This window comes from Petromyzon marinus, chromosome 13 (genome assembly GCF_048934315.1).
Source record: "Petromyzon marinus isolate PM22_M1 ecotype Great Lakes invasive population chromosome 13, UKy_Petmar_22M1.pri1.0, whole genome shotgun sequence".
NCBI lineage: Eukaryota > Metazoa > Chordata > Hyperoartia > Petromyzontiformes > Petromyzontidae > Petromyzon > Petromyzon marinus.
In genome coordinates, this window is record NC_133679.1 from 1,019,125 (window position 1) to 1,046,843 (window position 27,719).

Genomic DNA, 27,719 nt, shown 5'->3' on the forward strand with positions numbered 1-27,719 from the left:
GGGTAACGTTATCAGTTGCATTGTATTACTTTTAGCTATGGCAAGAAGCCAGATAACCCAGAGGAAGCCCATGCAGACCCAGGGGGAGAACACAAACTCCACGCGGAGGGGTGCCCGAGTCGGGAATTGAACCCGGCTCTTCTCGCTGTGAGGGCCCAAGTATCCTCACTGTGCCATCCTGCCGCCAACAACACAACCCTTGTCGACTGATCACCAAGCAGTACTTATTACGTGTGGTTGCCACACCGCATTGGCTAAGACGATTACCGTATAAGCAACAAAACAAGGACTGGCTTGAATCATTCATCTGGCGAGGAAAGTGACCACGATGATGAACGTTGGGGTGGGGGCGCTGCTCGAGGAGCGTCTCGTCTGTCAGTGTCGCCAGGCGTGCAAACAGATGAAGAAAACAGGCGAGCGGACGAATGCCACAATGCCACATGGGTGCGCATAGGAGTCGCCCGCCCCCCCCCCCCCCCCCTGCAGAATAAGCGCCCTTGTTTGCCCAGTGTCGGCGCAGAAAGATGGATATGTGTCCTTTAGACATCGGCTGTATGCGTTCCGACTCCTGGCCGCGACTCAAGCCCCCCGGGGTTGTTTCCCTAACTGGCAGTCCAGCGTCGGTCGGTGCCCCAGAATGGCTTCACTTAACGCATCGGCCGCGCCGGGAGCCGCGCACGCTGACCAACTGCGACGACCGCTTAACAAGCTGACGATTAACAGGCTGATGCCGGTTTTGTTTCTGGGGCGTTGGGTGAGTTTAATTGTCCTCGCTCGCGGATTTTGCGGCAATTAAGCGTTAGGCAAATTACACGTTTGAAAGAAGGGCCAATGTTCTGAAAGCTTTCAGCTTTGCTAATTAGCTCGGTTGATTAGGCAGCTTTGTGGGCGGCGCGTAGGTCTGCACGCTGCGTTTGTGGGAGCTATCTTTCTCGCTTAAACGCCAGCTGTCAGAGAGACGAACACCTTCACGGCTCCGCTGGCTCCAGAGGTCGCCGTCCCATCGGGCGGTTCGTCTTCGACGGGACGCGCTCACTCCCACTGTCGGCCCGCTACGAGAATCCGCACGCACTTCTCAGAGCGACACGGCATCTCGTAGCGCAACAGAACATCTTGCGCGGGTATGAGCCCAGGGCCACCCCCTGCCACGTGCGTTCGGATTCATGAGGCACGTCGGGTGTCGTCACGGTGCCCCGCGTCGTCTCCCCGCGCCACCGCAGTCCCGTTTCCAACCACCCACGGCGGCGTCGGTGCGGTGCACGCCGACCAGCCCTGGCCGGTACACTCGCGGCAACGACGGAATAAGCGAAACATTTTCACACTCCAGTGGGCTGACCCTTGCCCCCTGAACCCTGCTCGCCCCTCACTAGCCCACGGCTAGCTGGCCAGTTATCTCTTTTGATGGCTTTGTTTGGCCAGCAGGGGGGGGGGGCTGGGGGGGGGCGCATTAAACATCACCGTGGCAGAGGACGGAGAGGGCGGCCCTGTGAGGATGGTGGGCCGTGCGAGAGGAGAGGGGGGCCATGCAAATGGGGCGGGCGAAAAAACCCCCAACTTTTGTGCGCCGCGTTGACAGCCAATATCTTAACTCTGCTGCGTTCCCACATCCAGACTCGCGTACAGCAGCCGAGCGTGGCGTGGGCGCAGTTTCGGCGGCGGTTAAACTTGTGACAAAAGTGACAAAGCAGTGGGAAAATTGTTCCTTTTGTCGTGGCTTCACCGTAATCACCACCACCACCACCACCACGTAGAGGACACTCGAGCGGGTTCGGTGCGAGTGTGTGGGCCGCAGCGTGCTAAAACACAGCGGCGTCGACTTCATCATCCTCATTGTTCACACCGCCACCGTGTAGAGTCACTTTACTCGGAGAACGTCCTAAAAGGTCCCCAAGAGGTTCCACGCGCAGCCAGGGTGTGGGGCCACGCTTGCTAGAGGAAACTCCATCTTGTCATGGGACAGATTTTTTTTTCCTTCACAGAACAATCACTTTTGACTTCCCACGAAGCGCCGCGCGTTTATCAACGCGCTCCGTCGACCCCTGACCGGGATTTGAACTCGCCACCTTCTGATTGAGAGTCCGGCGCTCGAACAATGGAGCGCCCCGGCGTCAATTATTTATCAGCCTCCGTAAGAAAGTATCGCACTCTTGCTGCGTTGGGAAGAAAGCCCTGCGTTCTTGCTGTGCAGCGTCACGCGAAAAAGCATTGTGTTATTGCAATGCGCTATTATTGTAAGTTATGAGGAGTTACAGGAACGCACAACCATGATGAGTTTATAACCGCAGCTTAAGTTTTGTCCGACTCCAGGTAGCGTCTCCATTTCCTTTATGCCGCCTTAACTCGTGGGGCGAATGAGAAAAGAAACGCCGAATGATCGTGCGGTTTTTTTTCCGTCGGTGATTTTCATGGCGCGCTTCGTCGTCGCACGCACGGCATTCGCGACTGACCGCAGGACGGCAAGAGGAGGGAGCAAACTGAGAGAGCACAGAGCTCGCGGATGTGGCGCCGCACGCAGCACGACGCACGCCGACGAGGCGTTCCATTCACACGCTCGCGACGGCACACCCGGCGCGCATCACTCGCCCGGAAGGCACGCACGCTGACGAGCCCCGCCGACCGTCGGCGACTCTCGCCGCCGAATGGACGTGGTCACCTGGCGGCGGAGTTCAAGCGCGCGGTGGGCCGAGCGGAGCGCAGCTGAGACGATGTAATTGCGATTGTCTGCCGCGACGTCACACCGGGCACGCCGCATGAAAGGCGTCCCGGCATAAAGCAGGCCCTACTGTGACTCCTTTCATTTCCCATTACGCTGACCAGCGCATGGCCCCTGCGCTTGGAGATAAGCTAATGCACTCTGCCCTCTCCCCCTCGCGCTGTCCCTGTCCCCTCCCCCTGCTCAGGAGGGAGCCTGTTTGCCACAGCCCACTGCTTTCCCTGCATAGCCTCTAAATGCTTTCCTCTGGACAGGGCAAAGGCTAAAGGCTTTGGGTGGGGGGGGGGCGGTAGAGGGAGTGAGAGGGGGAAGGGAAGGATTGTTCCTCCTGCCAAACTTCCAGGAATGCTTTCAGTGGGCCTCCAAAACGTGGCTTGTGCGGACATGCCCAGGCCACAGCGCGCACGCCGGCCCGTTCGCTCGCTCGCCCGCTCCCATCCAGCTCATTGCAGCACATGTCCCAGAAGTTAAAACAAAGCGTGCGTTAATAACCGTGTTCGGCTATTAGAGCGCATTGTTCCCATGCCTCTATAAAGGATTCTGCGCTCAATGCGTGGACATAAATTGAGGGCGAACAAAAGCCTCCCCTCCCTCCCTGCTCCACCCCGAGCGCTTTCAGAGGGGTGTCACTAATCCTTGGGAATAGATGCACCATGCATCTTGTTTAGTGAGAAAGGGAGTTGGAATAATACCGGGCGAAGCTGTTGGCCCTGCACAATGAGCTCGGTGAAGCGGTCCGAAAGAAGCAGTGTTTTGCAATGCAGCGTCTCGCTACCAACACCTGGGGAGTCCTCGGAGACCCCCGCCAGCCGGTGGAGTTGCAAGCGGTGCGAGCTGCTTGCAGAACGGACGGTGACCTCTCCTCGATCTGATGTCTCCTCGAGTTGACCTCTCCACTAGCCGGCAGACTGTCGCGACCTTGCCGCGTGAGGTGCCCTACCGTGGGCGTGCCGTGCGCGCCACGACTGGCCCAGTAAAGGCGGTGGCCTCACGGGAGGAGGGCAAAGCGGCCGCCGCTGCATCGGAGGCTCAAGATCCCTAATAAGATGTTTTTACAGGATAATTATAGCATTGGTGTACAATTGTGCACCGGTATCTCATGAAATTTGTTTTAAAAAAAAAATCTACGAACGATCTTTGGAATATTAATAGTCTTAATTGTCTAATGCAGCAGTTTAAAATATATATTATTTTCATAGAGTGCACTACTTATTACGTAATTAAGAAAATGTCGAAACAAAACAAATACTGTAATAATTGTTGGGGACATGCGCTTGGTAAATACTCCACCACGTGGTGTAATTGAGGCCTCGGCAAAGTTGCTTCCTTTTGACGATGGTGAGGGGGGGGGGGCAGCCCACGTCGTGATGGACCGGGGCTGATGTCACCCACCCAAGCACCTGGCCCATTATTACAACAAATGCTGCACAAATGCAATGCCATTATGCTGAAATTAGTGTCAGCGTTCCCCTGGGCACTGTACTTTCAACGCATTTGCTAAATGTCTGTTAAAAACTGTGCCCAATGAGAGGACCTTCCTTCGTAACACTGTCACAAAACTGCGTCCTTCACGTTAAAAGCGCAGTACTCGGCTTTGTTTTACCATAATTCAGATTTTGTCGTGGCCAGTCCACGCCATAAGCACGCATCGGGCGAGCGTGCCACCCTCTCGCGAGCGCACGTTAGGAAGCCGGTGACATGCTTCACAAGTGGTAGGCCATTATGTTTATGTGCGTCCCACAATCCACATTCCAAATGCCCCACGGCTAATTTTCAGGCGTGGTATTTCGTGTGCGTTAACCACCCCTGACCACTGTGCCTGAACCCTCGGCCAAGGACCGCTGGAGCCTGTTTGAATGTTGAGGTGCGGTTCTAAATAACATGATTGAGTGATTGATTACATCATAGCTGGAATCTTTCTGTATTTCAAAAGCATGAGGGTCCTTAAGCATGGGGGGGGGGGGGGGCAGTACATTGATTTGAGATTGAATGAGTTGAGATTGAATGAGTTACTCCAAGATCTGATGCCCTTTTCCTCATTTTCAATACAACTGTACGTCACGCTCAAATCGTCTTACATCCTAGGGCGCCGTGAAACACCACTCCAATCGATACACTCTCTGCAACAGTTTAATGAGTTTCAATGTGTGAATTGCGCGGTCTTATAAATCAGCTGTTTTTGGACTCCACACACTCTCTGTAGGCTCTGGTCGTGTATATTTATGAATGAAGAGCTGTGTTTACAAGTCACTTTACGTACGAATGCAAGAATAGTGGAAAGCGCGAAGCACCGGAACGTTGTAGACTACACGGCATGTGAGGTGCCGGCAGTAAGAGCCCTTTCATCTGCGGGGTCGCAACTCCTGCGATGGTAATGGTGTGGATTGCAGGCTATTTGTGAATTCGTTGCCTTTAACCAGCTCTTCTCACAGTCGCGTGAGGAGCTGAACAGGCTGTGGAAAAAAAAAGCTAAGTACACAATATTTCACTTCTAAAAAACTAATTTTCTGCTTCTTGAGCACAAACAACGTGGGAGCCTGTCCTGCCAAAATAGCAAACAGGGCCCACTCTGCGCTAATCCTGTGATCAGATGCAAGGGCAGGGCTTTCTGCTCTGATGTTCTAATGAGAGGGCACTCTGATCTGTGGGGTTTTTTTCTGTTCAAGGACCCCGCTTTTGATGTCCACAAAGGCCTGAATTAATTAAACTCATTGGCGCCAACGACGCTTCAAAGATTCCTATTTAGCGGGGTTGCTGGTGTGTGTGTGGGGTTTTGTTTCTTTATTACATTTAAAACGAGAGGTGAGAACTTGGTGTTTGTTCATAGTAAAGGCTTTTGGTGTTTGTTTTAAATGGGAGCGTGAGTTTTGCCCGGTAGCATGCTCCTTTTCAATTAGTGGTTTTGAAAAAAAACCTTGGAGTACTTTTGTCATATTTTACGCTCTTATGAAGAGTCCAGCCTCACTAAAATAACAATCGGCCTTTCAAATCACACATATTTCTACTTGAAGTACTTTTCGTCTCACCCATGTGAGCTGCATCGGTTTGTGCTAGTTACGAGTTGAGAGTGGTGGGTGCTTTGCAGCACGGACATTAGATTATAAGTTGTAAATGTGATTTGATGGCATTGATGAGTTGCTGGATGACGCAGTGACTTCCGCAGATTGGGGTCAAAAAAGCAGATATATCTCTGCTCATGAAACCTGTCAGTTTAACGATAGGAACTGGAAAAAGTGCTTCATCCGTGGAACAGGGGTTACGTTTTCAATTAACAATCCAATTATATGGTGGTGTTGTTATGGCTAGCTGCGTTTGATGAGACCTGCTTGATTGTAGGTGATGGGAGCACCAAGGTGATGGGGGACTGTAGGTGAGATGGGAGCTTGTAGGTGATGGGAGCCCGTTGGGTGCTGGGAGCCTGTAGATTCTGGGAGCCCAGGGGTGATGGGAGCCCATCGGTGAATGCGGTTCTGTCGGGGGGGGGGGGGGGGGCAATAATAAAACGTCTCCGAGATCTGGGGATCAAACGGTAGGGGTCCTCCCCTGGGCAAGGGGGTTCTCATTTGCACCGAAATTGACGGTTTCAGTTCAGTCACCAACGATTGCACAAGCGCCTCTCTCCGTGAACGAGCATGATGCCTTTAGAGACGACCAACCACAGGAGCGATCAGCGTCACATTTTATAAACGAGAACGTCATCCATCAACTTGACCCCTCCCCCCCCATCCCTGTACGCACGCGTACTTTTTACACCCCCCCCCCACCTGCGTTCATACACCTGACGCACCCCCCCCGAATCCTATAGAACGGCCGATATTTAATCCACACACAAACGATCAAGATTAATAATATGAACGTGTTTAAGCAAACAGATAGTCTACCGCCGGACTATCTAACTCATTTGAAGGCCAATGTAGACAAGTTGTTATCGAGGCTTCACCCCCCCCCCCCCCATGTTTCCTATGCGTACATTGTCAGTAGACCCCCCATACGCAAGCGAACGCATTTGGGTTAACCCCCCTCCCTCCGCCATGCGTACGTACTCAATGGATGGCCCCCTTGTTTTTTTTTCATTCCCAAGCCACTAGAGGCCCTCTCGGCCTCATTCCACCGGGAGTTTTGCTAGTGAGGCCGGGTGACGCGATGTGACGGAGGGCACCATCCCAGCATGGAGCCCCCCCGTCTGTACTCTCTCCGCGAGACGGCCGCCCCCTTCTCGCGTTGCGGTCCGTAACGGAAACGGGACGTGTCTCATTCGCTCAGCCCCCCCCCCCCATACAATCGGCTACAGTGGAGACAGCCTGGGCACATCTGGCGGATCGCGCGTTGTCATTTACGGCGGTTAGGGGCGCCTTCTCCCGTACCTGATGCGATTTGTTTACTAAATGGGAGTGCGATTGACCGATGCCGCGCGCGCTCGCTACCGGCGGCCCACCGTCCGCGTTAAGCTCATGGCGATGAAGACCGCGGCGTGGAAATGCCGAGAAGGTAAATTGCAATCAAATAAGAGAAGGCCGTGGCAGGGCGCCGTTTCGGCTGTCCGTCAACGTTTGCCAACCGCCGGCAGTTGTGAGCGGAGGCGCCGTTAGCGGAGCGGCTCGTTCTCGCCGCGGTTATTTGCAGCTCGAGTGCGCTTCGTTTCGTTTCGCTTGCTACTGAATGGGGGCCCCCTCTCGTCATCCCTCTGTGCACTTTAAAACTCCTTATGCATATCAAACGTTTCACCCGATGATTGTAAATAATTGAGCTCTGTTCCTGAAGGCTGTCCCTAATGCAATTCGCGCTTCATACCTGGGAGCATGGATCAATGCAAATCAATGGCGCATCACTGCGGTTACTGCGCCGCTACTTGCCGGTTTATATACGGGAATAAATCCCCTTGCTCGGCGATTGCTGCTTTTTAGACGCCGCCACCGTAAACTAAATTCTCTCCACGGCTCGGAGGCATCTGAAGCATTTTTATGACTAATTTCACGGCCGCGTTGTGCAAACAACTACACGTGTGTATTTTAAAGCGTGCGGCATATTCTTTAGATGTCACGCCGGAAAAATGGAACGGCATTCATGAGGTGCTAAGTTATGAGCGTGTAATCGGCGCCGCTCGCGGGCTGATTGTGCTCCATAATCCACCGCAGGCCACGCGTGATAAGCCGTGCATGATTGACCGCGCCGACAGCTCGCACGGCAGATGCAGAGGGATTTTTTTTGCGCTTTTGTCGGCCCGGGGCAAAATTTGCCCCTATTTCCACCGAATTAATCCAAACACATCTGGCCCCGCATGCTTTTTGATCGATGCCACAATGCAATAGATCTCTCCGCACCGACGCTTACTTATAATGTGCAGATTACGTGCGCATTAAATGCTTAATGGCGTGATTGGCAGGCTGCGTAATGAGGGCCGATTCGGGGGGGGGGGGGGTGTGGGGGGGAAGACGTCGTGGAGTCAAAACGAGGCGGAGAGAGAGCCGGCGGTGTGGCCGCGAGCACTGCCCCCAAGTGAGGCAGCATCGCCGCCGCCGCCGCTGCTGCTGCTGCTGTGAGCTCGCGCGCAGCGTGCAGGCCCCAGCGGAGTGTTGCGTAACTCTTGAGGGGCAGCGCTGCCAAGATGCCAGAGTGTGACGCGCTCTCCACATCGTTATGAGTGCCGTGGCGGTGCTACCGCGTGGCGAAACCCGACGTTGAGACCTGCATGGTGGGAAGTTAAAACCGGTGTCATTTTTTTTGAGAGTTTTCTGGTCAAGGTTTCAATGCTTTTCGCAAAATAGTGTGAAACGCGGAATCTAATTTCAAAAGAGTATCGAGCAAAAATGTCGACAAGGAGTGGTGTAAACTTTTTACCACTGAGTTCTAAATACCTTAATGGAATGTTGAACTTCTTTCACACCATACGTAGCCAACCTTACTCATGTGCATTATAGCAACGTGTTAAGAGACAGTAAAATATTATCATGTTTAATCGCCCTTATTTTCTTGCAATACCGTAACGGTGCGTATGTTCCCCGCGAAGGCAGAGCTACACCGAAGTCTCGCATGGCACTCGTCACCCCGAGTGCCTTGGGCCACCAGACCCGGCCTCAGCCCACACATGCCGCATTCGCTCTCCACTTTTTTTATTAAGAGTGCAGTTTTTTTAAATATAATCGCCACATTTTTCTTTTTTACATCATTTTTAAATACAACCGTTCCAATTAATTAATTATTCTTGGCAGACACTGCATTTTAGACACATTTAACAAATGTGAGAATCGGATTTGCGTCTTAGGACTCTCGCTTGGAAAACAATTTGTGGCACCTGGGCTCCGTGATCCCCGTCTGGGGATTTCTTCCTCTGGTCTCGAGATTTCCAGGATGTTTAAGGAAAGGATTAACACCGGGGATTTAAAAAAAATGGATTTCTCAACTCGAGCGAGGGTCGATCCGTAGTTTTGTAGTTGTGGAGATTAAGGCTCGGTGGGGGGGGGGGGGGGCGTCTCGAGGGCCACGAGTAGTGAAGCTTTCAGCTCCATAACGCTGGAGCTCAAACCCTGCCTGGGGTGGGCTACCTGGGGCTACTTGAGTCGTGTGTCCGTGTTGGGAGCGAACTCCCAGCGAGCTCTCCCGTGGTACATCGCCCTCGGTCCTCTCAATTTGGACCCGATGCTGACGGAAGCGGCTTCTGTGGCGGCACAGCCGCACGCTTGGCTATCGGGCTAAGAGGAGAATCAAAAATGTCTTTATCACGCGATGCCTCTCCCTTGCTGTGGTTGTATGCTTTGCGAGTTACAAACCATTGTTCTGCTCTGATGCGAGCGTGGTCCTTTGTTAATGCAGTGCTCGATGAAAGCCTCCCCATGATATGTCAGGCAAGGGAGTTGTTTGACCATACTTCACCACGCTGGTCAGTTTTCAGTTCTCAGTTTCATTTATTTGGTATAGCCCTGTGAGCCATTCGACTCTTGAATCGGGTACATCCGCAACAAACAAAAACATGAACAAGAAACATCTTAAAGTGACTACGCGCAAACAGAAAAATCAGTTGGTGTTGGCAATGCAGGGGGCCCCGGAGCGAGTTAGATATCACTCGCCACCACCCCACGGCTTGGTCCACCGTAAGTGATCAATATTACATTTAAGATATCTCTCTTCGTTATTTACATTTATGCCATCTGTAATCTTCCCATTTACGCCATCCGTAATCTTCTCATTATCTGAATTTGTGGGCAAGAGGAAGTGCCCAATTCACGTTATCGGTCGTGATCGCCTGGATCCCGCAGATAAGACGAGTCGTGAGGATGAGGAGCTTGAACTGTGCCGCGTGATGAATCGATTTCCCTCCACGGGGGGTGGTAAACACTTCACACATCCTGGAGGGAAGCGAAGCTGAATCAACTGTGGCTGAGCTTCAGGCTGGCGGTCACATTACGGTCGTTAGCGTGCCGGTGTCACAACGGAGCCACCCGCGGACCTGCGATAACGAAACTAAGAAAGCAAAACTTTTAACCGCACTCACAGTTTCCGTTTGGGTTGTTTTTTGCACTCCCCAAATTAACTCGCGCGTTTGGGCGCGCGCACGAAGTGAACATTCAGCAGCACTAAGTGCTGGCCCCTCTTGGCCCAGCAAACAATGAGGAGTCGTGTAATCCCCTCCCCGTGCAGATCTGGCCAGCAGATACAAGAGCAGGCGCCGCGGGTGTGTGAGACCCTCCGGGATTCGCGAGGTTAAAAAGGGATTTCTCAAAAAAACCGCGCGGGCGACCCCGTGGGTTGTGGGCGCGGGCTGCCGGCGGCCGAGGAGAGCCGTCGCCTAATGGGGTGAAGAAACTCTCGCTTGGCCACGTTTGCCGCTCGCAAACGCCGCTCTCCCTGCGGCCGCCTTAAGCCCTGGAACACGGAGCCATTTTTTTGCAACATCAGTGGCTCCAAAACCTCTTCCCGGAGACCAGGTAATCGGGTCTCTGGCTGCTTTTGTGAATCAAAACAAGTTTGCCTTTTAGTGGCGTCACCGGGCAGCATGTTTTGGTTTTTAATCAAAGCATCGGGTCGGCTGCTGATAGAAAAGGCTCCTTCAAATGCAGCGCTTTCTGTAAGTGATGAGGAAAGCCATCAAAACACATTTTCTGTACCTAGAAAAGGATTCTGCAGCACAATGCGTACATTTTGCAATTTTTGTTGGCAAATGCTGATTTATGTAGTAGTAGTAGTAATAATAAAAATAATAACTTGAAATAATGCGCTCTATTTTTTCAGGAAAGTCTCTTAGAGACTCTTTCATGAGGGTCTTGCAGTGGATGGCAGTAGAGCAAGATGGTTCCTGACCCCATTTGTGTGGATATTTGGGGCATCATCCCGTCGTATTTTTTTTCCCTCGGTGCTCAAGTTTCCTTGCACATGCAACAATTACTCGACACGGTATTGGACAGAGATCACCAGTGTGGGGGCCATCATGGAAACAAATCTTCAGAATCAGCGAAGCTTTCCCAAATAAACAAAATACATTATTATTAATATCACAAGTCTCAAGGTCCGTGTTTATGTTGCCTTGCATTGAATTACAATCCATGGATCTCGGTCATGGGATAAGCCGCGTAGAAGCCGGGCCATTGTAACCGATCTCTTTTCTCCTCTCCCCCGGTCCCCAGCGACGCTTTGTGCCGCATTGGTGGAGGCCGTTATTGAGCAGCTTATTGTGTGAGGCCTGTGCTCCATTCCTACCATTGAGCGAGAGTGGACGGAGCCATGGTCGTCAAAGACCCTGCTGCTGCTACGAGGCCGATTTGCAGCTGCCTCCCCTATGCTGTCCAAGATGGGCCAGAGTTCTCAACCGCTGTTTCATTGTTGAAGTTTTATGGCATCTGCCAATGGGCCCACAGTGCAATGATGATCCCTGCACTGCTGCTTGGGCTGCCAGAACCTCATTCAACCTCAGCAAAAGTATTTTCCCTGGTTTTAGGAGGGAAAAAAACATTTCTCTGTTTCGTGTGATTTTTTTTGTTATTGATGCAAAAGTCAAATTGAATAAACACGTTTCTAAGACTCCTCATGTTTTGTTACAAATACTAATTTATTTTGATATTTGGTAGGAAAAAAACCCCTATACTTTTCCCAATTATTTGACATTTTTGTTCACCAAATATAGCAGAAAATCAGTTTCTGCGATCATGTGAGAATGATTTTAGTTGGAGTGGTCACCTTGTGGGAAGCTCCGTGGGTGACGGTCATTCTCAGGATATCTGCTTGTCGTCCTGGCACACCGTAACCACGGTGCCACCAGGTAGAATGTCGCGAGTGCAGTCGCGGAGTAATTAGGCCTCACAATATGCACCGTGGCTGGCGCGGGGCTCCGAAGCTGCAGGCGGTGGAAGAGCCACCGCCACGCGCGGCGCCGACAGCGAGGGGCGGACGGCACGCAGATAAGCGAGGCGGTCGCTCCGGTGGGCCCCGGAGGGTCGGAGGCCGCGCGGTGGCGGTGGCGAGCGGGTAGGGGGGGGGGCAGCGGAGCGAGGTGGGATTGCTGATGCAGTATCGCGGAGGTTGGGTCGGAACCAAAACTGCAAGAAAATCGGATCACGTTAACCTCTGCTCCCGTGGAGCCGCGTGAGGGATGTGAGACGCGCTCCTAGTCCGGCCCCGTGCGCGCCTTCTCCCCGCTAATCCTTCCTGCCTCTAATCGCCGCGACGGAGCCTAATCCACGCCGCTCGCCCGCGCCTGCGGTCCACCTCCTCGAGCTACCGCCCGTTCATATTTAAAATATGCGCCGCATGTCGGCGGCTCTATCACGTCGCGTTTCTCCCTGAGCCGTCCGTTATGGAATTATGGGAAACGTTACGACGACGGCTCAAAACGGCTCCTCTCGTCGCTCCTCGTCGCGTCTCGCTCACGCCGCCCGCCGCCGACTTTGATGGCCGAGCGGTTCCCCCGCGCCGCGTCTCGGTGCCGTCGTTCGCACCGGCCCTCTTCGTTGCGAGCGTTTATTTCATGAGAGCGTTTGCCGTGGCCGGCCTACGAATAACAATAAAAGTGCGCACGTTATTTCCTGAGCACGACACAAATGGGCTCGAGCACTTACGGTGCAGCAATCGGCCTTTGCGATCACCGACACTCGATATGCCGGCCCCCTTATTTTGAAGTAACGCTTTAAATCAGTGTTTGTAGCTCGTTCGTCAGCCGATCACTTTTATTTCAAACCACTTAAAGTCCAGATTGGGGAGGCTGAGGCTTCGGAGGTAAATAAAGCATGTCGTTTTTTGTGCTTGAGGAGTTGAGCGTGGTTAGTGCTGCTTTCTGAAAAAAAATATAAAGGCTGCCCTCTGTGTTGGTGGAGGAGTCCCTGGGGAGGAGGACCTCCGGGGCTGTGGCGGCAAGGGGGGTCCCCCCGTGTGATTCCGCGGAATGCTAGCCGCCCCAGCAGATGTGTCTGAAAAGGGAATGCATGCCCGTGGAAAGCCAGATCCGATTAAAATCGGGGCAGAGCGAATAAACGAGCACGCCGTGGGCAATGAGCCATCCTGAGCCGATATGCCGTTCTCTCATTAGTGTTAGGGCCGCCGAAACATTAGCCTGATTGTGTAAAATTACGATTTGCAGGAAGGCAATTAGCCGTAACGTCCGCAAACCAGGCAGCCCGAGCTGAGCTGCATTTATCTGATAGTCTGCGTCGCAGCCGATTTTTTTCGAATGGAGGACACTTTCCCTATTTCCACGGCACTCCGCTGGAAAGCCGTTTGTAGTTTAACTTCTTTAGTGGCAGCAGCATCTCATTTACCAGCAAAGGCAATGTTCATTATTGCCATAGGTCAATTATCCAAGATATTGGAATTAAAACAAGACGCACCGATTATCAATCATCGTTCTGCGGTCATCAGTCATTGGCCATCGATACAGTGCCATCAATCGCCCGTCATCAATCACACACACGGCCATCATCGTCCTCGCTGCTCGTCAGCCCGGCCTGAAAAGCAGTGCCGCTAATGCAGTGCAGGCTGCGTGGAGGCCTTGCCCGTCAGGGATCCGAGCCTTGTTAACTCGCCGGGCGCCGTGGTTATTTTACGGACAGGGGTGTGAGCTGGGGAGACAAAGCGGCGGCACCGCATGTTTGCCGTTGCGGCGTGACTGGCCCAAATTTACACAGTCATTTTCATGGCCAATAAAGGGGACCACTTTATAAATGTTTATAGGAGCCTCCTACATGCCACGCAAGTACGACAAGATCCCATTTTTATGACGTGTTTAATCTGCGCACCGTTTATGGATTATGCGTATATATAGCTGCCACAAACTGGGAAAAAACCTCTGTGGGTTATTGTACGTTCAAAGGATTATGTAAACATGGTTGTGTCAAAATACGCAGGATGTCACAAAGAGGCCGTTTGGAATCAATTGTCTGAAAGAGAGGTAAAAAAGAAGAGGGATCCGTTTCAGGCACAATCTCTCGCAATGCTCTCCACCTCCTGCCAAGAGAGTCCTAGCTCACACGCACACGCGTATTGGAAAAAAAATCTGACGTGCAGTTGTTGTTTTCTTTCCTAAAGTAATCCCCTCAGAGGTGAAAACAGAACCAACTTTACCAATGGTGTGAGTTCAGTCATCGTGTTTTTCACCCACGTGAACCTTTCCATTTTTGAACGCTGCTCATATTTCTGACTTGTTATTGTCCACTAACGGGCAGGCGAATGAAACACATTTGATACAGCTCACGAGAGCGGTGTTTATGAAATGGAGAGACGTTCGGCAGCTGTTTCTGAGGGCACTTTGACACTGAGTGAGGTCATAGCTGCTCGGCGTCTTTCCCTCCGTGTCACGCCAGCGGCCGTGTAACTCCTCGCGTTGCTACTCTCCCTTGCGCGCTCGCGGTCCACTTGGGGTTGGTGACCCCACGGGGAGCTGCCCATGCCCCGCACGCTGGAACATTTCCCCACTCCGTGCCTCATGAGTAGATGCTGCGGTGTGGTAACATGGCCACTTGGCAGACAAAGGCGGTCGGGCGTGGCGCTGTCCACGCACCCCCTCGTGTGTCGTGCCGGCCTTCATAGGTGCTCGCTAACAGCACTTGCCCGAAGAGTCGGTTGAAGGCTATATGGGGGATGTTTGTCTTTATTTGTAGGTCTGTACGACCGCAAGTAAGGCTTACGATGCACACACGCGCGCGCACCTAGAGGAGTTCGCTGAATGCATTCTTGCGCTCTTTGGTCGCACATCGAGTGCCGGGTGTGATCGGCGTGCGCCGTGTCTCCGTTGCAGGCCTGTCGGAGGTGGAGGTGGAGGCGGTGAGCGAGGAGGTGCGGGTGGGCGAGGTGGCTCGGCTCGAGTGTCGCGTGAGCGGCCGCCCCGAGCCGCTCATCGCGTGGGAGCGAGATGGCACGGCGCTCCCGGCTGACAGCCCACGGTACAGGCCAGCACACAGCCTCACGCACGCACACCCCACACGCGTGACACAGCCCTTACACAAGCACACACACCTGACGTACGCGGCACAGCTCAACACGAGCTCTTACACACGCACGCCTCTCACTCATACTTGCACGGTCCAGCCAACACGCGCAGCCCTCAACACACAACCACACACACAACTTTAGTTCCTGTAGAATTTCACTTCCTGAAGAAGCTTCCATGAAACGTTGGGCATCGTGCCAAACAATGCGCGGTACTCCCCAAGAACTCTTCGGAGATCTACACAGCACAACTTGTCATATTATTTATATGCAGGCTACACTTTTCCAATTATATTCTCATTCTCCAGCATTCATGGAAGATAGTTCTGAATTCTGACTCCAACGTGAAATTGCGAGAAATAAAACCGAAGGCAGGTTGAAGGCTCACAATAAAACGCCGGTGCCGAACAAGTTCAAGCTAAATCTTTTATGCGGAGCTCCCTGCTTGAGGTGGATGTTGAACGAGCTTCTTTATTGCCGCTGCGCCTTCGTGGTGTGCACAAAACTCCCAAAATGCATCACTCTGAAGGCAATGCGTGTTTGAGCACGCATCGAGCTGAAGAAATCATCCATTTGGGTTCACGGATTGGCCAGCGGTTAAAAAAACGCGTGGCTGCAGGCCAACGCGAGAGAATAACGCTCGTAACTGTATCGATTTGCTTAATGATTTGTTGAAAAATGCACGTGGCAGTCGGCGTGTTGGCGTCGGTAAATCCAAAGCGAGGGGAAGTGCGTTGGCGTGGCCGGCGCGGCCTGCCGAGGAACGTGCGTCACGCGATGCCCCCGGGCTTCGGCCGCTGCCTTCCTCCCTCCCTCCTGCTCCTGCTGCCCCCCCATTTCTCCGCGGGGTCAATGCTTCTAGCGCGGCTCAAGATGCCGCACCACGGCCGTAATGTGGGGCCTTCTCGACCAGGCCCGACACACGAGCCGAGTCTGCGGAGAGGGGCAGACAAATGCCTCGTCCGCTCGTTCGCTCCGGCGATCTGACGAGTTTTGCGAAATGTACTTGGACGGAATGAATGACGACCGTAACATTTTTTATTCAGCGGCCTTGCTTCCTAACCGTGAGGGTCCCTTAATTTAATTTTATCTTTCGTTTGGGCAGTACTGTATGGCGGAATAGTAAAACTATGGCCGTGAAGTTATACGAAGCCGATCAAAACATTCATTTGGTGGTTCTTTCAACGCTGGCTGAGTGTGTGCGCGATTTTGATAGATAACCAAAAAAACGCCAACCTCTTACTAAAATTCTCATATTAATATAATGAATAAAAGTACGTATGTTAACCTGTCTTGCACCGTACATCGCCACACTGTGCTAATTGGAGGTGTGGGGGAAGGACAATAACTAAAACACAAAAAGCAGTTCTTCAGAAATGAGTTTTCAATTTAGATTTGAAAGTGCATTGCTTCAGTGACTTCCTAATATCAGAAGGAAGAGCCAGAGAAGCGCATCTGAAAGCGCGCAATGCGGTGAAAAGTACAACTTCAACATAAGTAAACGGCTGTGTTTATAGCGCACACACACATACACACATGATGCATTGTATGAATAATAAACGAGAGCGGCGGCGTCGATGCAGTTGAAATCGGCAGTGAACACGACGCTGCCACCGCTGCCTCCGTGCACTCTCAATCCGCCTCGTCGCCAGAAGGCTCAGCCCCGTTGTCGGCAATGTACGGGACGGGGAGAGCCAGGTGATTTAAAGTTAGGGCACCGCAGGTGGGGCAACCCAATTGCTAAAGTGCACCTCTGATTTTGAACGCGAGTGTGGAGCATTTAGCGAGATGCCCCGAGTGTTTGCCTGTAGCAGTCTGCTGGGCTTTGCGTGGCTGGATGGTTAACACGGTTTGCGGGCGTGAGGTCACGCACCCCCATTTAGACATTCATGTGTGGCCGGCTCTAGATTGGGCAGATGTAGACTGTGTATGATGAATTAGCAGCTGAGAGGCTTTGGTTGTGGCGTAGAATAAATGTGATTTATGAATGAGGAGTAGCGTTTTGGGCCGTCCACGGGCTCTGTGTATAACCCGTGTGGGTGTCCTGTGCTTGGAGAGCAATTCGGCTCTGCGACGTTGCCAGTTCAAATCCCGATCAGCGGCTGACACCCCATCGTCCATATGGGGGTCAATAAAATGAGTACCACATTGTGGCGTTAAGCCGACATGCGTCGTTGCCTTTTGAAGGCGTCGGCCACTGCCATATGAATGTGGAATTTGTACCACTAAACAGGAGGGGGCTTTAATGTGTTGGCTATGTTTGATTGCCATGCAGTTCTAAGGGAGGCAATGTAAATTATCCATGAGATGGGAAACACGCATGGCAGGACAAGTTTCTTAAATGCCTCTAATACACCCACAGGGCATGTTTATTTTCACTGTGTGAGAAGTGGATCACATATCCAAAGGGTTTCATGGGTGAATTATGGTGCCGCAGTTTCTTCGAGATGCATATGGGTCGCTGTGCTTTGAGTTGCTGCAAATCGGAAGGTACCTTCTGGTCACTGCGTAAGGGAGTCCACCGAATTTAAAACTCAGTGTTTTAACATAACCCGGGATTGTAGTTTACCAAAGCTCGTTGTCTGCCACCTATGCTGTTAGCCGGCGAATTAATTTACCACAGCACAGCAAGGAGCGTGTAAATGACGTAGTCTATGTGCATTTGCTATGAGTCATACGATCTTTCAGGGCTTTGTTTTTAATTTGCTCTGGCCTGTCAGGCTTTAGCAAGGGGAGTCGGGGCACGGTGCTAGTCAGAGTTGCTGGGCGGTGAGGACGAGAGGGCTGGGTGGGACGTGGGGACGGCGAAGTAGGAAAGGACTGAGCAGCGTGACCGCTCTCGACACGTGGAATGTACACGCGGCGACGGTTCACACGGTACAGCGAAGCGGCAGCGCCCCGTCACGAATCCCGGGCTTAGCGTTCCACAGCACTCGTGCACGCTAGTGCCCGCAGAAGTTGCAGAAGGTGGCTATGCAGCAGCAGCAGCAGTGCTAGCGAGCTCACCTACCCAACCATGGCCAGGCCACCCGGCCATTGCCTGTACATCTACACCGCTGTGTCAGGGCAGCGCAGCACTTGACTCGCAGTCAGAAGGCGATGGGGTTCTAATTCCATTCAGGGGTCATTGTTTCAGGGTAATAATTCATCAGTGGTCAGTAACACTGATGCAGTACACTTCTACTTTGTGGAAATACGACAGTGGTTTTCCAAAGGTTAGGCTGATCTCCTCTATGGAAATGTGGAGTTTCCACCGTTGGCTCATTAGTCCAACGCTTGTTGGAACGCTGGAACCCTTTGATTTGATTGAAGCTGAGATTACAACCTGTGAAAGTGACTTTGAAGCAGCTCTTTGTGCGGCTTTTGATGTCAGATGTCTCCTTTGTGTCCGAGGAGCGTGTGCTGATGCGCACTGTGTAGCACCCTTGCTGCAGATTTGTTGTGGTTTTGAGCAGCTCGAGTGAAGTTCCATTGAGTAATTAAACAATTGAAACTGCACACCTTTTTGTTGAGTGGGGGGTGTGTTAATAGGTGTAATCACTGGGGAGTGTGGTGGGCGCAGCGATATCTTTAAGTGTAGAGAGCCACTCACGAACTCTCCGGTGCAGTGAAACGACTGTGAGCAGGCCTGCATCCTTAAGGGGATTCATTCTGACCTGCCGATCTGGGCGGCTGATATTGTGCTAAAAGTTAAGAATAAACAAGCCCTCATTGGTGGCAACAATGAGAAAAGACCGCGTTCCCATCATCCAACACATTTTCATAAAAACCGGCGCCTGTCCGTGTAGCCTCCATGCAATTTGAGAGGCACTCTGGGGCTGCTTTGGGATAAAAGCCTGCCTTGAGGTCTGCCCTGCCACAAGGCGGGTTTAGGGTTGTTTGTTGATGTAAGGGGACCCTAATCCCGAGGTGATTGCTCTCTCCCGGCCACTACTCACGCACGGCTGAGCGGGGGGGCTCGCCCCAAGAGTCCACCGCCCAGCCGGGGCGGGCGGCCAGGCCGGGGAGCGGAGCCGCTGCCCTGGGCGGCTCTCGGTGCGGCTCTTGGCGCGGCTCTCCGCACGGCTCTCTTGACTCCGCCGCGCAGCCTGCCCTCATCGCCGCTAAATAAACAAGGGGCGTGCGAGAGCATGCACGCTGGCCATTTCACTTTCAAGACGGTGCCAGTGATTAATGTTTATGTCAGCGATTCCAAGTTACGCTTCTTTACAAACCCCGTGTGTGTTTTTCCAAGTCGGTCATCTGTCAAGTATTGTGAATGACATGAAGTGCAATAATATGTGGATAAGTAACGCCAAACACCGCTAAAACATAGGGGACTGCACTAGCAGTGGTCGAGAGGCACGCGGCCCAAACTCTGCACGCTGTCAAAGCAGCCAAAAAGAGAAGAGTGATACAGTGTAAAGTACACCAGTGGGTGAGGTTTTTCCAGATGCCGTAATGTTGTTCTTTATCTTGTTTCATCTTTGTTGCACAGTGACATGAGATTTGTTCAAACGCTTCACCATTCTCTTTGGTTATTTCGGTAAAGTCACGTACCTACGTGGTGACTTTACCGCGAGAACGAAATAGTATGGATTCCTGCAGTCACGAAAGCTTCAAATCAAGATCGCTCGCTTTACGTGTTGCAGCTAACATTTTTACAACGACAAAAAAACAACTGCATTCGTGAATAAACCTTTTTGAGATTGTTCGTTCACACTTGAGACGTTCCTCCTTCACAGGCACACGCTGCTGCCCAGCGGGGTGCTCCAGATCAGCGCCATACGCAGCGAGGACGCTGGGAGATACCGTTGCCAGGCAACCAACATGGCGGCCACGCGGTACAGCCGGGAGGTGGAGGTCAGCGTGCTGCCGCCAGGTGGGGGCGGCGCGGGCGAGGAGAGGTCGCGGCTGGGAAGGGCTAAGGAGGGCATCGTTGTCAGGGGCTTTCAGTGGGTGGATTCTTCTGTTCCGTGGTCTGTTCTCTCTCTCTCTCTCTTTTGTTTGTTGCATTGTATTACATGCACATTACTCTGCTTTGTTTTTTTTTCGGTAAAGTCACGTAGAAATAAGAAATAATAATACAATTTTATGTAATTTTATTATTGTTTCTTATTTCTAATTTTATGTAATTTTCGGTAAAGTCACGTAGAAATAAGAAATAATAATGAAATTTTATGTAATTTTATTGTTATTTCTTATTTCTACGTGACTTTACCGAAAAAAACAAAGAGTAATTCCTGCAGTCGGCTCAACAATCGTGAGGTTCATATTCTTGGTTCTTTCGGTAAAGTCACGTAGAAGGGAAACAATAAAATAATAAAAATATAAAACAATTCTTTTTATTGTTTCCCTTCTACGTGGTGACTTTACCGAAAGAACCAAGAATATGAATCCCTGCAGTCACGAAAGCTTTAAATAAAAAATCGTGAGGTTAATTCCTGCGTGGGGGTCGTTCTTCCAAGTTTGGTCGAATGAGTGCCACTTTTTAAATCCATACAGCGCCCGAATGCAAGCGCATCCCAAGATGCTGTGCAAACAACATTAAAACTATATTAGGATAGAAAGTACGCGGAAAGATGAGAGAGAGAGAGAGAGCGTAACAGTGTGGAACAGCTCGGCACAGAGCAACCACTGGGGCTCAGCAGCAACAACAACAACAGGGACAGACAGCCGACCCAGCCAGGGAATCCATCTTTGTCCTAGGGATGGAATAGTCCTCGCTATAGAAATGTGGTATTTCCACCACCGAGTCAGGGCCGCCGACAGAAAAGAGAACTGCCCCACGCTCGCACGAGCACAGACGACGCTGATGTTTTCTTTTCATTATTAAATAAAAACTTAGGTGTGACTTAAATCAAGGCCCTACAAAGAGCGTATTTTGGCAACCTCTGCCTGCTGTGGCTGCGTCTGTTTTCTTCCTCATCCATTTCTTTAGTCTTCCCTAATTTTACGTCAAGCACAACGCAGGAACCGTGCTGGAATTTTCGTTTGAACTGCGAGAGAAGTTGGCGGCGCTGTGAGCGGTCACAGCTGTGATCGGAGGCAGCGTGACACCACCCTCCATGCCCTGGCCGCGCTCCCCATGCCTCAGAGAAAACTCGACCCGCTGTGAAAAATTAATCCGCTAATTAGTAAAGAATAGTTATTCCATTTTTTCTACTTCCTTATTAATAATTCACAGGCTTCTGACTTCTAAAATGCTACACTTGGGGTTTTGGGCCTTTGTCAGTGGGCTTGTTACCGTTTAAACGTACAGTATGAGTACACGCTTCCACAGAAACATTGCTTTACAAACAGCCCTTCAGTGCCAGCAGCCATGGAGATATAATATAATGCTCATAAACAACGTGTTCAATATTTCAGCGGCCCAACACCCTGGTGATTATTCAGTCTTTCATTGAGTACGTGCGTTGGTCAAATAGGTAAGAAATAACCCATTGAGACTACGAGTCTCTCTTTTTAAAGCGGGACCTGAGTTACAGAGCCAAGTGCTGGAATTGCATGACCATGAGAGTCAAGTGCAAATTTCTTCTGATAAGACTCACAAAGCATATCATAACAATCAATGTAAATAAAAACAAAACACGAATTAAACATCAAAATCAGTGATCGTTAAATGATGTGAGGCGCTCAACACTTGGCAAGGAGCGAGAGAGTTTGATTCCCGTGCTGATCATTTCTGTGGAGCATTAAAGGGAGGGAGTCCAATGCAAAGTGGATATTGAAGATCGTGCGACTCACAGCAGCTTACACTGTGTAAAGGCACAATTTACAACTTACAAGAGTAAAGCCCTCTATGGTGCAAACACAAACATTGCGTTCAAGCTCTCCCCTTGTAGCAGTTGTAATGTCCCTTTTGCAAACATCCTAATAATTAACTCATCACCTAGGTTTTTTGTTGTACAGCCAATGTTATAAATCAGTGTTTTGATTTTGAAGAGTTAGGCCACTTTACATCAGGCCCCCAATACTAAACATAAACGCTGAATCATGATTATACAGTGAGGGAAAAAAGTATTTGATCCCCTGCTGATTTGTACGTTTGCCCACTGACAAAGAAATGATCAGTCTATAATTTTAATGGTAGGTTTATTTGAACAGTGAGAGACAGAATAACAACAACAAAAATCCAGAAAAACGCATGTCAAAAATGTTATAAATTGATTTGCATTTTAACGAGGGAAAAAAGTACTTGACCCCTCTCAATCAGAAAGATTTCTGGCTCCCTGGTGTCTTTTATACAGGTAACGAGCTGAGATTAGGAGCACACTCTTAAAGGAAGTGCTCCTAATCTCAGCTTGTTACCTGTATAAAAGACACCTGTCCACAGAAGCAATCAATTAATCAGATTCCAAACTCTCCACCATGGCCAAGACCAAAGAGCTCTCCAAGGTTGTCAGGGACAAGATTGTAGACCTACACAAGGCTGGAATGGGCTACAAGACCATTGCTAAGCAGCTTGGTGAGAAGGTGACAACAGTTGGTGCGATTATTCGCAAGTGGAAGAAACACAAAAGAACTGTCAATCTCCCTCGGCCTGGGGCTCCATGCAAGATCTCACCTCGTGGAGTTGCAATGATCATGAGAACGGTGAGGAATCAGCCCAGAACTACACGGGAGGATCTTGTCAATGATCTCAAGGCAGCTGGGACCATAGTCACCAAGAAAACAATTGGTAACACACTACGCCGTGAAGGACTGAAATCCTGCAGCGCCCGCAATGTCCCCCTGCTCAAGAAAGCACATATACATGCCCGTCTGAAGTTTGCCAATGAACATCTGAATGATTCAGAGGACAACTGGGTGAATGTGTTGTGGTCAGATGAGACCAAAATGGAGCTCTTTGGCATCAACTCAACTCGCCGTGTTTGGAGGAGGAGGAATGCTGCCTATGACCCCAAGAACACCATCCCCATCGTCAAACATGGAGGTGGAAACATTATGCTTTGGGGGTTTTTTTCTGCTAAGGGGACAGGACAACTTCACCGCATCAAAGGGCCGATGGACGGGGCCATGTACTGTCAAATCTTTGGTGAGAACCTCCTTCCCTCAGCCGGGGCATTGAAAATGGGTCGTGGATGGGTATTCCAGCATGACAATGACCCAAAACACACGGCCAAGGCAACAAAGGAGTGGCTCAAGAAGAAACACATTAAGGTCCTGGAGTGGCGTAGCCAGTCTCCAGACCTTAATCCCATAGAAAATCTGAGGATGGAGCTGAAGGTTCGAGTTGCCAAACGTCAGGCACGAAACCTTAATGACTTGGAGAAGATCTGCAAAGAGGAGTGGGACAAAATCCCTCCTGAGATGTGTGTAAACCTGGTGGCCAACTACAAGAAACGTCTGACCTCTGTGATTGCCAACAAGGGTTTTGCCACCAAGTACTAAGTCATGATTTGCAGAGGGGTCATATACTTATTTCCCTCATTAAAATGCAAATCAATTTATAACATTTTTGACATGTGCTTTTCTGGATTTTTTGTGTTGTTATTCTGTCTCTCACTGTTCAAATAAACCTACCATTACAATTATAGACTGATAATTTCTTTGTCAGTGGGAAAACGTACAAAATCAGCGGGGGATCAAATACTTTTTTTCCCTCACTGTATATCCTAACGGTGCTCTCTCTTGGTTCAATAAAGGACGTTGCATCGGCTATGAATGAGGCGTTCCGTTTTCATGAGTAGCGGGGTTGTTAAATGTTTTCATTCTGAGCTTTGGCGCGAAGCGCACCGAGATTGCGAGACATCAACACAGATGCGAGGAAACAGTTTGTCCAATGACATTCTACGCCATTTTGTTTATTTATCGGCAGCTTTCGAGAATTAAATGAAATGAAGTGTCTTGACAATTTTCCTCGGGGTCGGGCATGATTTTGTAGGATTTATCTTGTATAGATGGACTGGCTATGATATATCAATACTGTGAGATTTGTTTAATTTGCGAGGTTCTTTTTGTTTGCAAAAGAAACCCTCCAGGGGTTTAAACAATGTCTTAATATGCCTTGAGTTTGTCGTTGTTTATTAAAAAAACCCCACAAAGATTCGGAGTGGTGATTTGACCACAACGCTCACGTGAGATGTGCTTCACTAGAACCTTGTTAGATAAGATAATGACAGGAAACAGAACATATGATTGAGAAGGGCTGTTGTAATTGTCTCAAAGGGAATTGTGTGTGTGTACGTGTGTCTGTGTATGCAAAGCGGTGTGGTGGTCGTTATTGCGCTGCACTGAAAACTCAGCATCTCAATTTCTGTTTCTGAATTTGGCGTTGGCCTCTTCAACGCGCAATCAGAAGGTCACAAATTCAAAATCCCAGTCAGCGGTCGAATCAGTTCCTTCATTTATTTTGGGTCAATAAATCGGGTACCGATTTGTCACGCGCAAAGGAATGTGAAATTTCCACCGCTGCCTCGGCGCCGCCGGTGGAGACCGGCACCGCAGAGGCGCTGCGAATCGTCGTCGACGCCGGCTCGCGGCGCCCGTTAACTCCCCGCTTGTGGTGCCCTCGGCCGCGTGCGCAGCTCTGCCGCTTGAGGGATACGAGAAGCCGAACATCACGCAGCGGCCGCGCAACGTGACGGTGGAGGCGGGCGGCACGGCGGTGCTGGAGTGCGTCGCTCAGGGACGCCCCCGCCCCATCGTCTCCTGGAGTCGCCTCGGTAAGAGCCCCCACCCCTGGGCCGCCCCGCTTGACATCACCACCACCCACTTTATTTTTGCACGGGAACACGTGTGTCACTTTGAGGGCGAGCGCCCGGCGCGCGATTAACGCTCGCAGAAATAGAGGCGTGCGTCACTCGGCCAGGCCCGAGCCTGTGCCCCGGCATAACACCGTGGCCGTGTTTATAAATAGAGCGAGAACGCTTCTTCATTTGAGACGGGCGCTCTGCCCAACACCTATCGCGCCACTGCACTGCGTCACCTCTGGCCGCGAGCGTATTATACAAGCGGACACATCTTTGAAATTAATATCAAACCCGTGTCACCTTGCAGCGTTTAATAATATTGCTGCTCAGAGAATGGTTTTCCACCGTTTTGTTCTCCGTGCACCGATAGAGAACCATGAGAATGTGGAATTATCGCCGCCTCAGAGGCACCAGTTGAGATGAGTGTTGCCCTCCCACCCTCTCTCGCTTGCCTTCATTACCCCTGGCCACTGAAGGAAATGTGAAGACCTATCACTCACTAACAGCACTTGTGGGATCCCCACCTCTCTCTTCCCAGTTCAGAGTCAGAATCAAAATATTTTATTTATACTGGAGGAGTCCGATAAGCTGTAAAGCTCTTTTATCACAGACGTCCAGTCGGGGCGGGTCAGAACGATACAACAAGTAATACAAAAAACACGAATGGAGTGCAAATTCTGGGCAAGGTGAGTTTCAGGTGACTTGAGCTGGTGGCTCCGCTGATAAGCGGAAGGCCAGGGAAGTGTGTCACTGCACCCAGTCCTGGGCTCTCACCACAACCGGCTCCACTGGGAAGCTGCACAGACTGCATGAGATCACCTGATGGACAAGTTGCTGATGAAGCCACTTAATGAGTCCACCTACACCGGGGAGCCCAAGGTGGACTTTGTTTTTTGCCTCAAACTTTGGGTCACAAGTTCCCACTGAGCATCATCATCAGGGTGCTGGAACGCGCAGTGCCTCTGCTCCTATCTCAAGAGAGCCAGAGCGATGGGCGCGCTCCCTCCTCCCAGGCATTGGTGGTGACAGGAACGGAGTGAGCTCAGTTATCGCTGCATCAACTTGTAGACAGTGAGTTAGTGTGGAGGCAATAAAGGAATTGTTCCAAATAGACCTGATTTTCAGATATTGAGTAGTTCATGGTTGCCTATGACTTTGTCTCTAATCAGATGGAGGTAAGTGTTAATATCCTTCTGAAGGTGTATGTGTGTATTGTCATGTATGTATATACATATATATGAATATGTGTATGTGTGGGGAGCGGTGATGTAATACAAAGTGCACTGCTCTGTGAACCTGGCATGGCTAATATCAGTGATGAATATCTGAAGTGGCATCCCCTAGGTCGACTCAGCCTTAAAAGTTACCTAATATCACCACTGGGGAAACAAAGGCAGGCGGGCATGGTGCTAGCTACACCACCCAATTGTGTGCCATATTGACCCTAATAGGTGCTCACTTACAGCACTTGTATGTAGGCTACTGGGGACCTTTATCACGTGCTTGTGTGCATCTGTGCATTCATGTGCTTGTCTCTGTGTGTGCCTGTATGTGTGCGTCTGTGCGTGCGTGTCTGTGTGTGTGCGCATGTGCGTCCATCCACGGGGGCACCGCAGACCAGCAGCCCCTGGACGTGTACCACTCGCAGGTGCTGGGCTCCGGCAATCTCCTCCTGGCCGACGTGCAGCCGCACCACGCCGGCGTGTACGTGTGCCGCGCCTCCGTGCCGGGCACCCGCAACTTCACCACGGCCACGGGGCAGCTCACCGTGCTCGGTGAGTCTCTTCTCCTCCGCGCCAGGCCTTGGCTTCACCGCCCCCCTGAGCCCGTTACGTGTCGCCAGTGTCGAACCTCCCGGCGTGGGAGCCCTGGCTTGTCGCTTTACAGATGGCGGTGTCCGTTCCTGGGTGATTGCGGCACCATAGGGGCTGTCCTGCTAACGCTGGCTTGAGACGGTGCCTCTAAGTGCTCGGGCAGTTCACAAACACGAGCACCCGACCGTAGTCTATATGTCTATCTGTACTGCCCAATAATTGTACTGCTCGCACTGTTTAAATCATCATTATCAGCCAACGTACAATCCGCTGCTGGATGAGGGTCCAGCCAAGCCGCCGCCATCTCTCACGATCTCTACGCTGCAATACTCCACGTGTAATCCACACACAAGCATCGTTGCTATGAAACTTTAAGAAGAAATCCGTGCCAAATATAGTTTTTGAAGCTATATTTGACACGAGGTCATCATTAACGCATCAGTCTGAAGAAAACCCCAGATGAACACTGAGCCCTTTGGCCCCAGTGAGTGCACAGGAGTATGGGACCCTCCCATAACTCAGTGGATATCAACCGGCTCCTCTCAACGTTTGACCCTGGCACAATGGCCTCCTCTTAACGAAGAACGTCGTGGGACCTCTTGTGTCCGCACACCTTGGCGGACGGCACGCTTACTTGACGATGTTTCACGCCGATGCTTTCTTTGGGGGCCGTCAGTAGAATGTTCGCAAAAATCCCCCAAACAAAGAAGCGGCTGAAATCACCGCTGTAACGTTGAAACGTAAGTGAGATGGATTTGGCCGTAGAATGTTTTTTTCACGGTCGTAACCTTTGCCGCTGTTGCTGTTAATCCTTCTGGACCACGTCTGCCTCGCTAAAAGACATTGTTATCTCGCCAGTCCCTTAACTGGCGAAGGGAAGTGGTTTCTTTACAGTGTTCAAATGTCACCGGAACAATTTTTTTGCAGGCAACTGGAAAAACAGGCACTGTGCACATACTTTGAATGCAGACGCCTGAGTCTCAAGTGGCCGAAAATCTCCGAAGCCGAGACCCCACTACAGTTTATACCGATGGCGCTCGTCCCCTGAGGAACGTTAATGCCGCTCTTTATTTCACAATGATGAATTTCCGTCCACTAATAACTGCAGAT

General features: G+C 51.0%; 1 protein-coding gene across 2 annotated transcripts in view; it reads left to right on the top strand.

Annotated features, from left to right (window-relative positions):
- PRTG (protogenin) overlaps positions 1–27,719 on the top strand; it is a 121,978-nt gene that overhangs the window by 33,124 nt on the left and 61,135 nt on the right. For both annotated transcript variants that reach the window (XM_032953820.2, XM_032953821.2), the window contains exons 3-6: positions 14,931–15,075; positions 19,846–19,982; positions 24,631–24,768; positions 26,412–26,570. In XM_032953820.2, the coding sequence (XP_032809711.1) occupies positions 14,931–15,075; positions 19,846–19,982; positions 24,631–24,768; positions 26,412–26,570 (579 nt within the window). The remainder of the gene's footprint in view (positions 1–14,930; positions 15,076–19,845; positions 19,983–24,630; positions 24,769–26,411; positions 26,571–27,719) is intronic.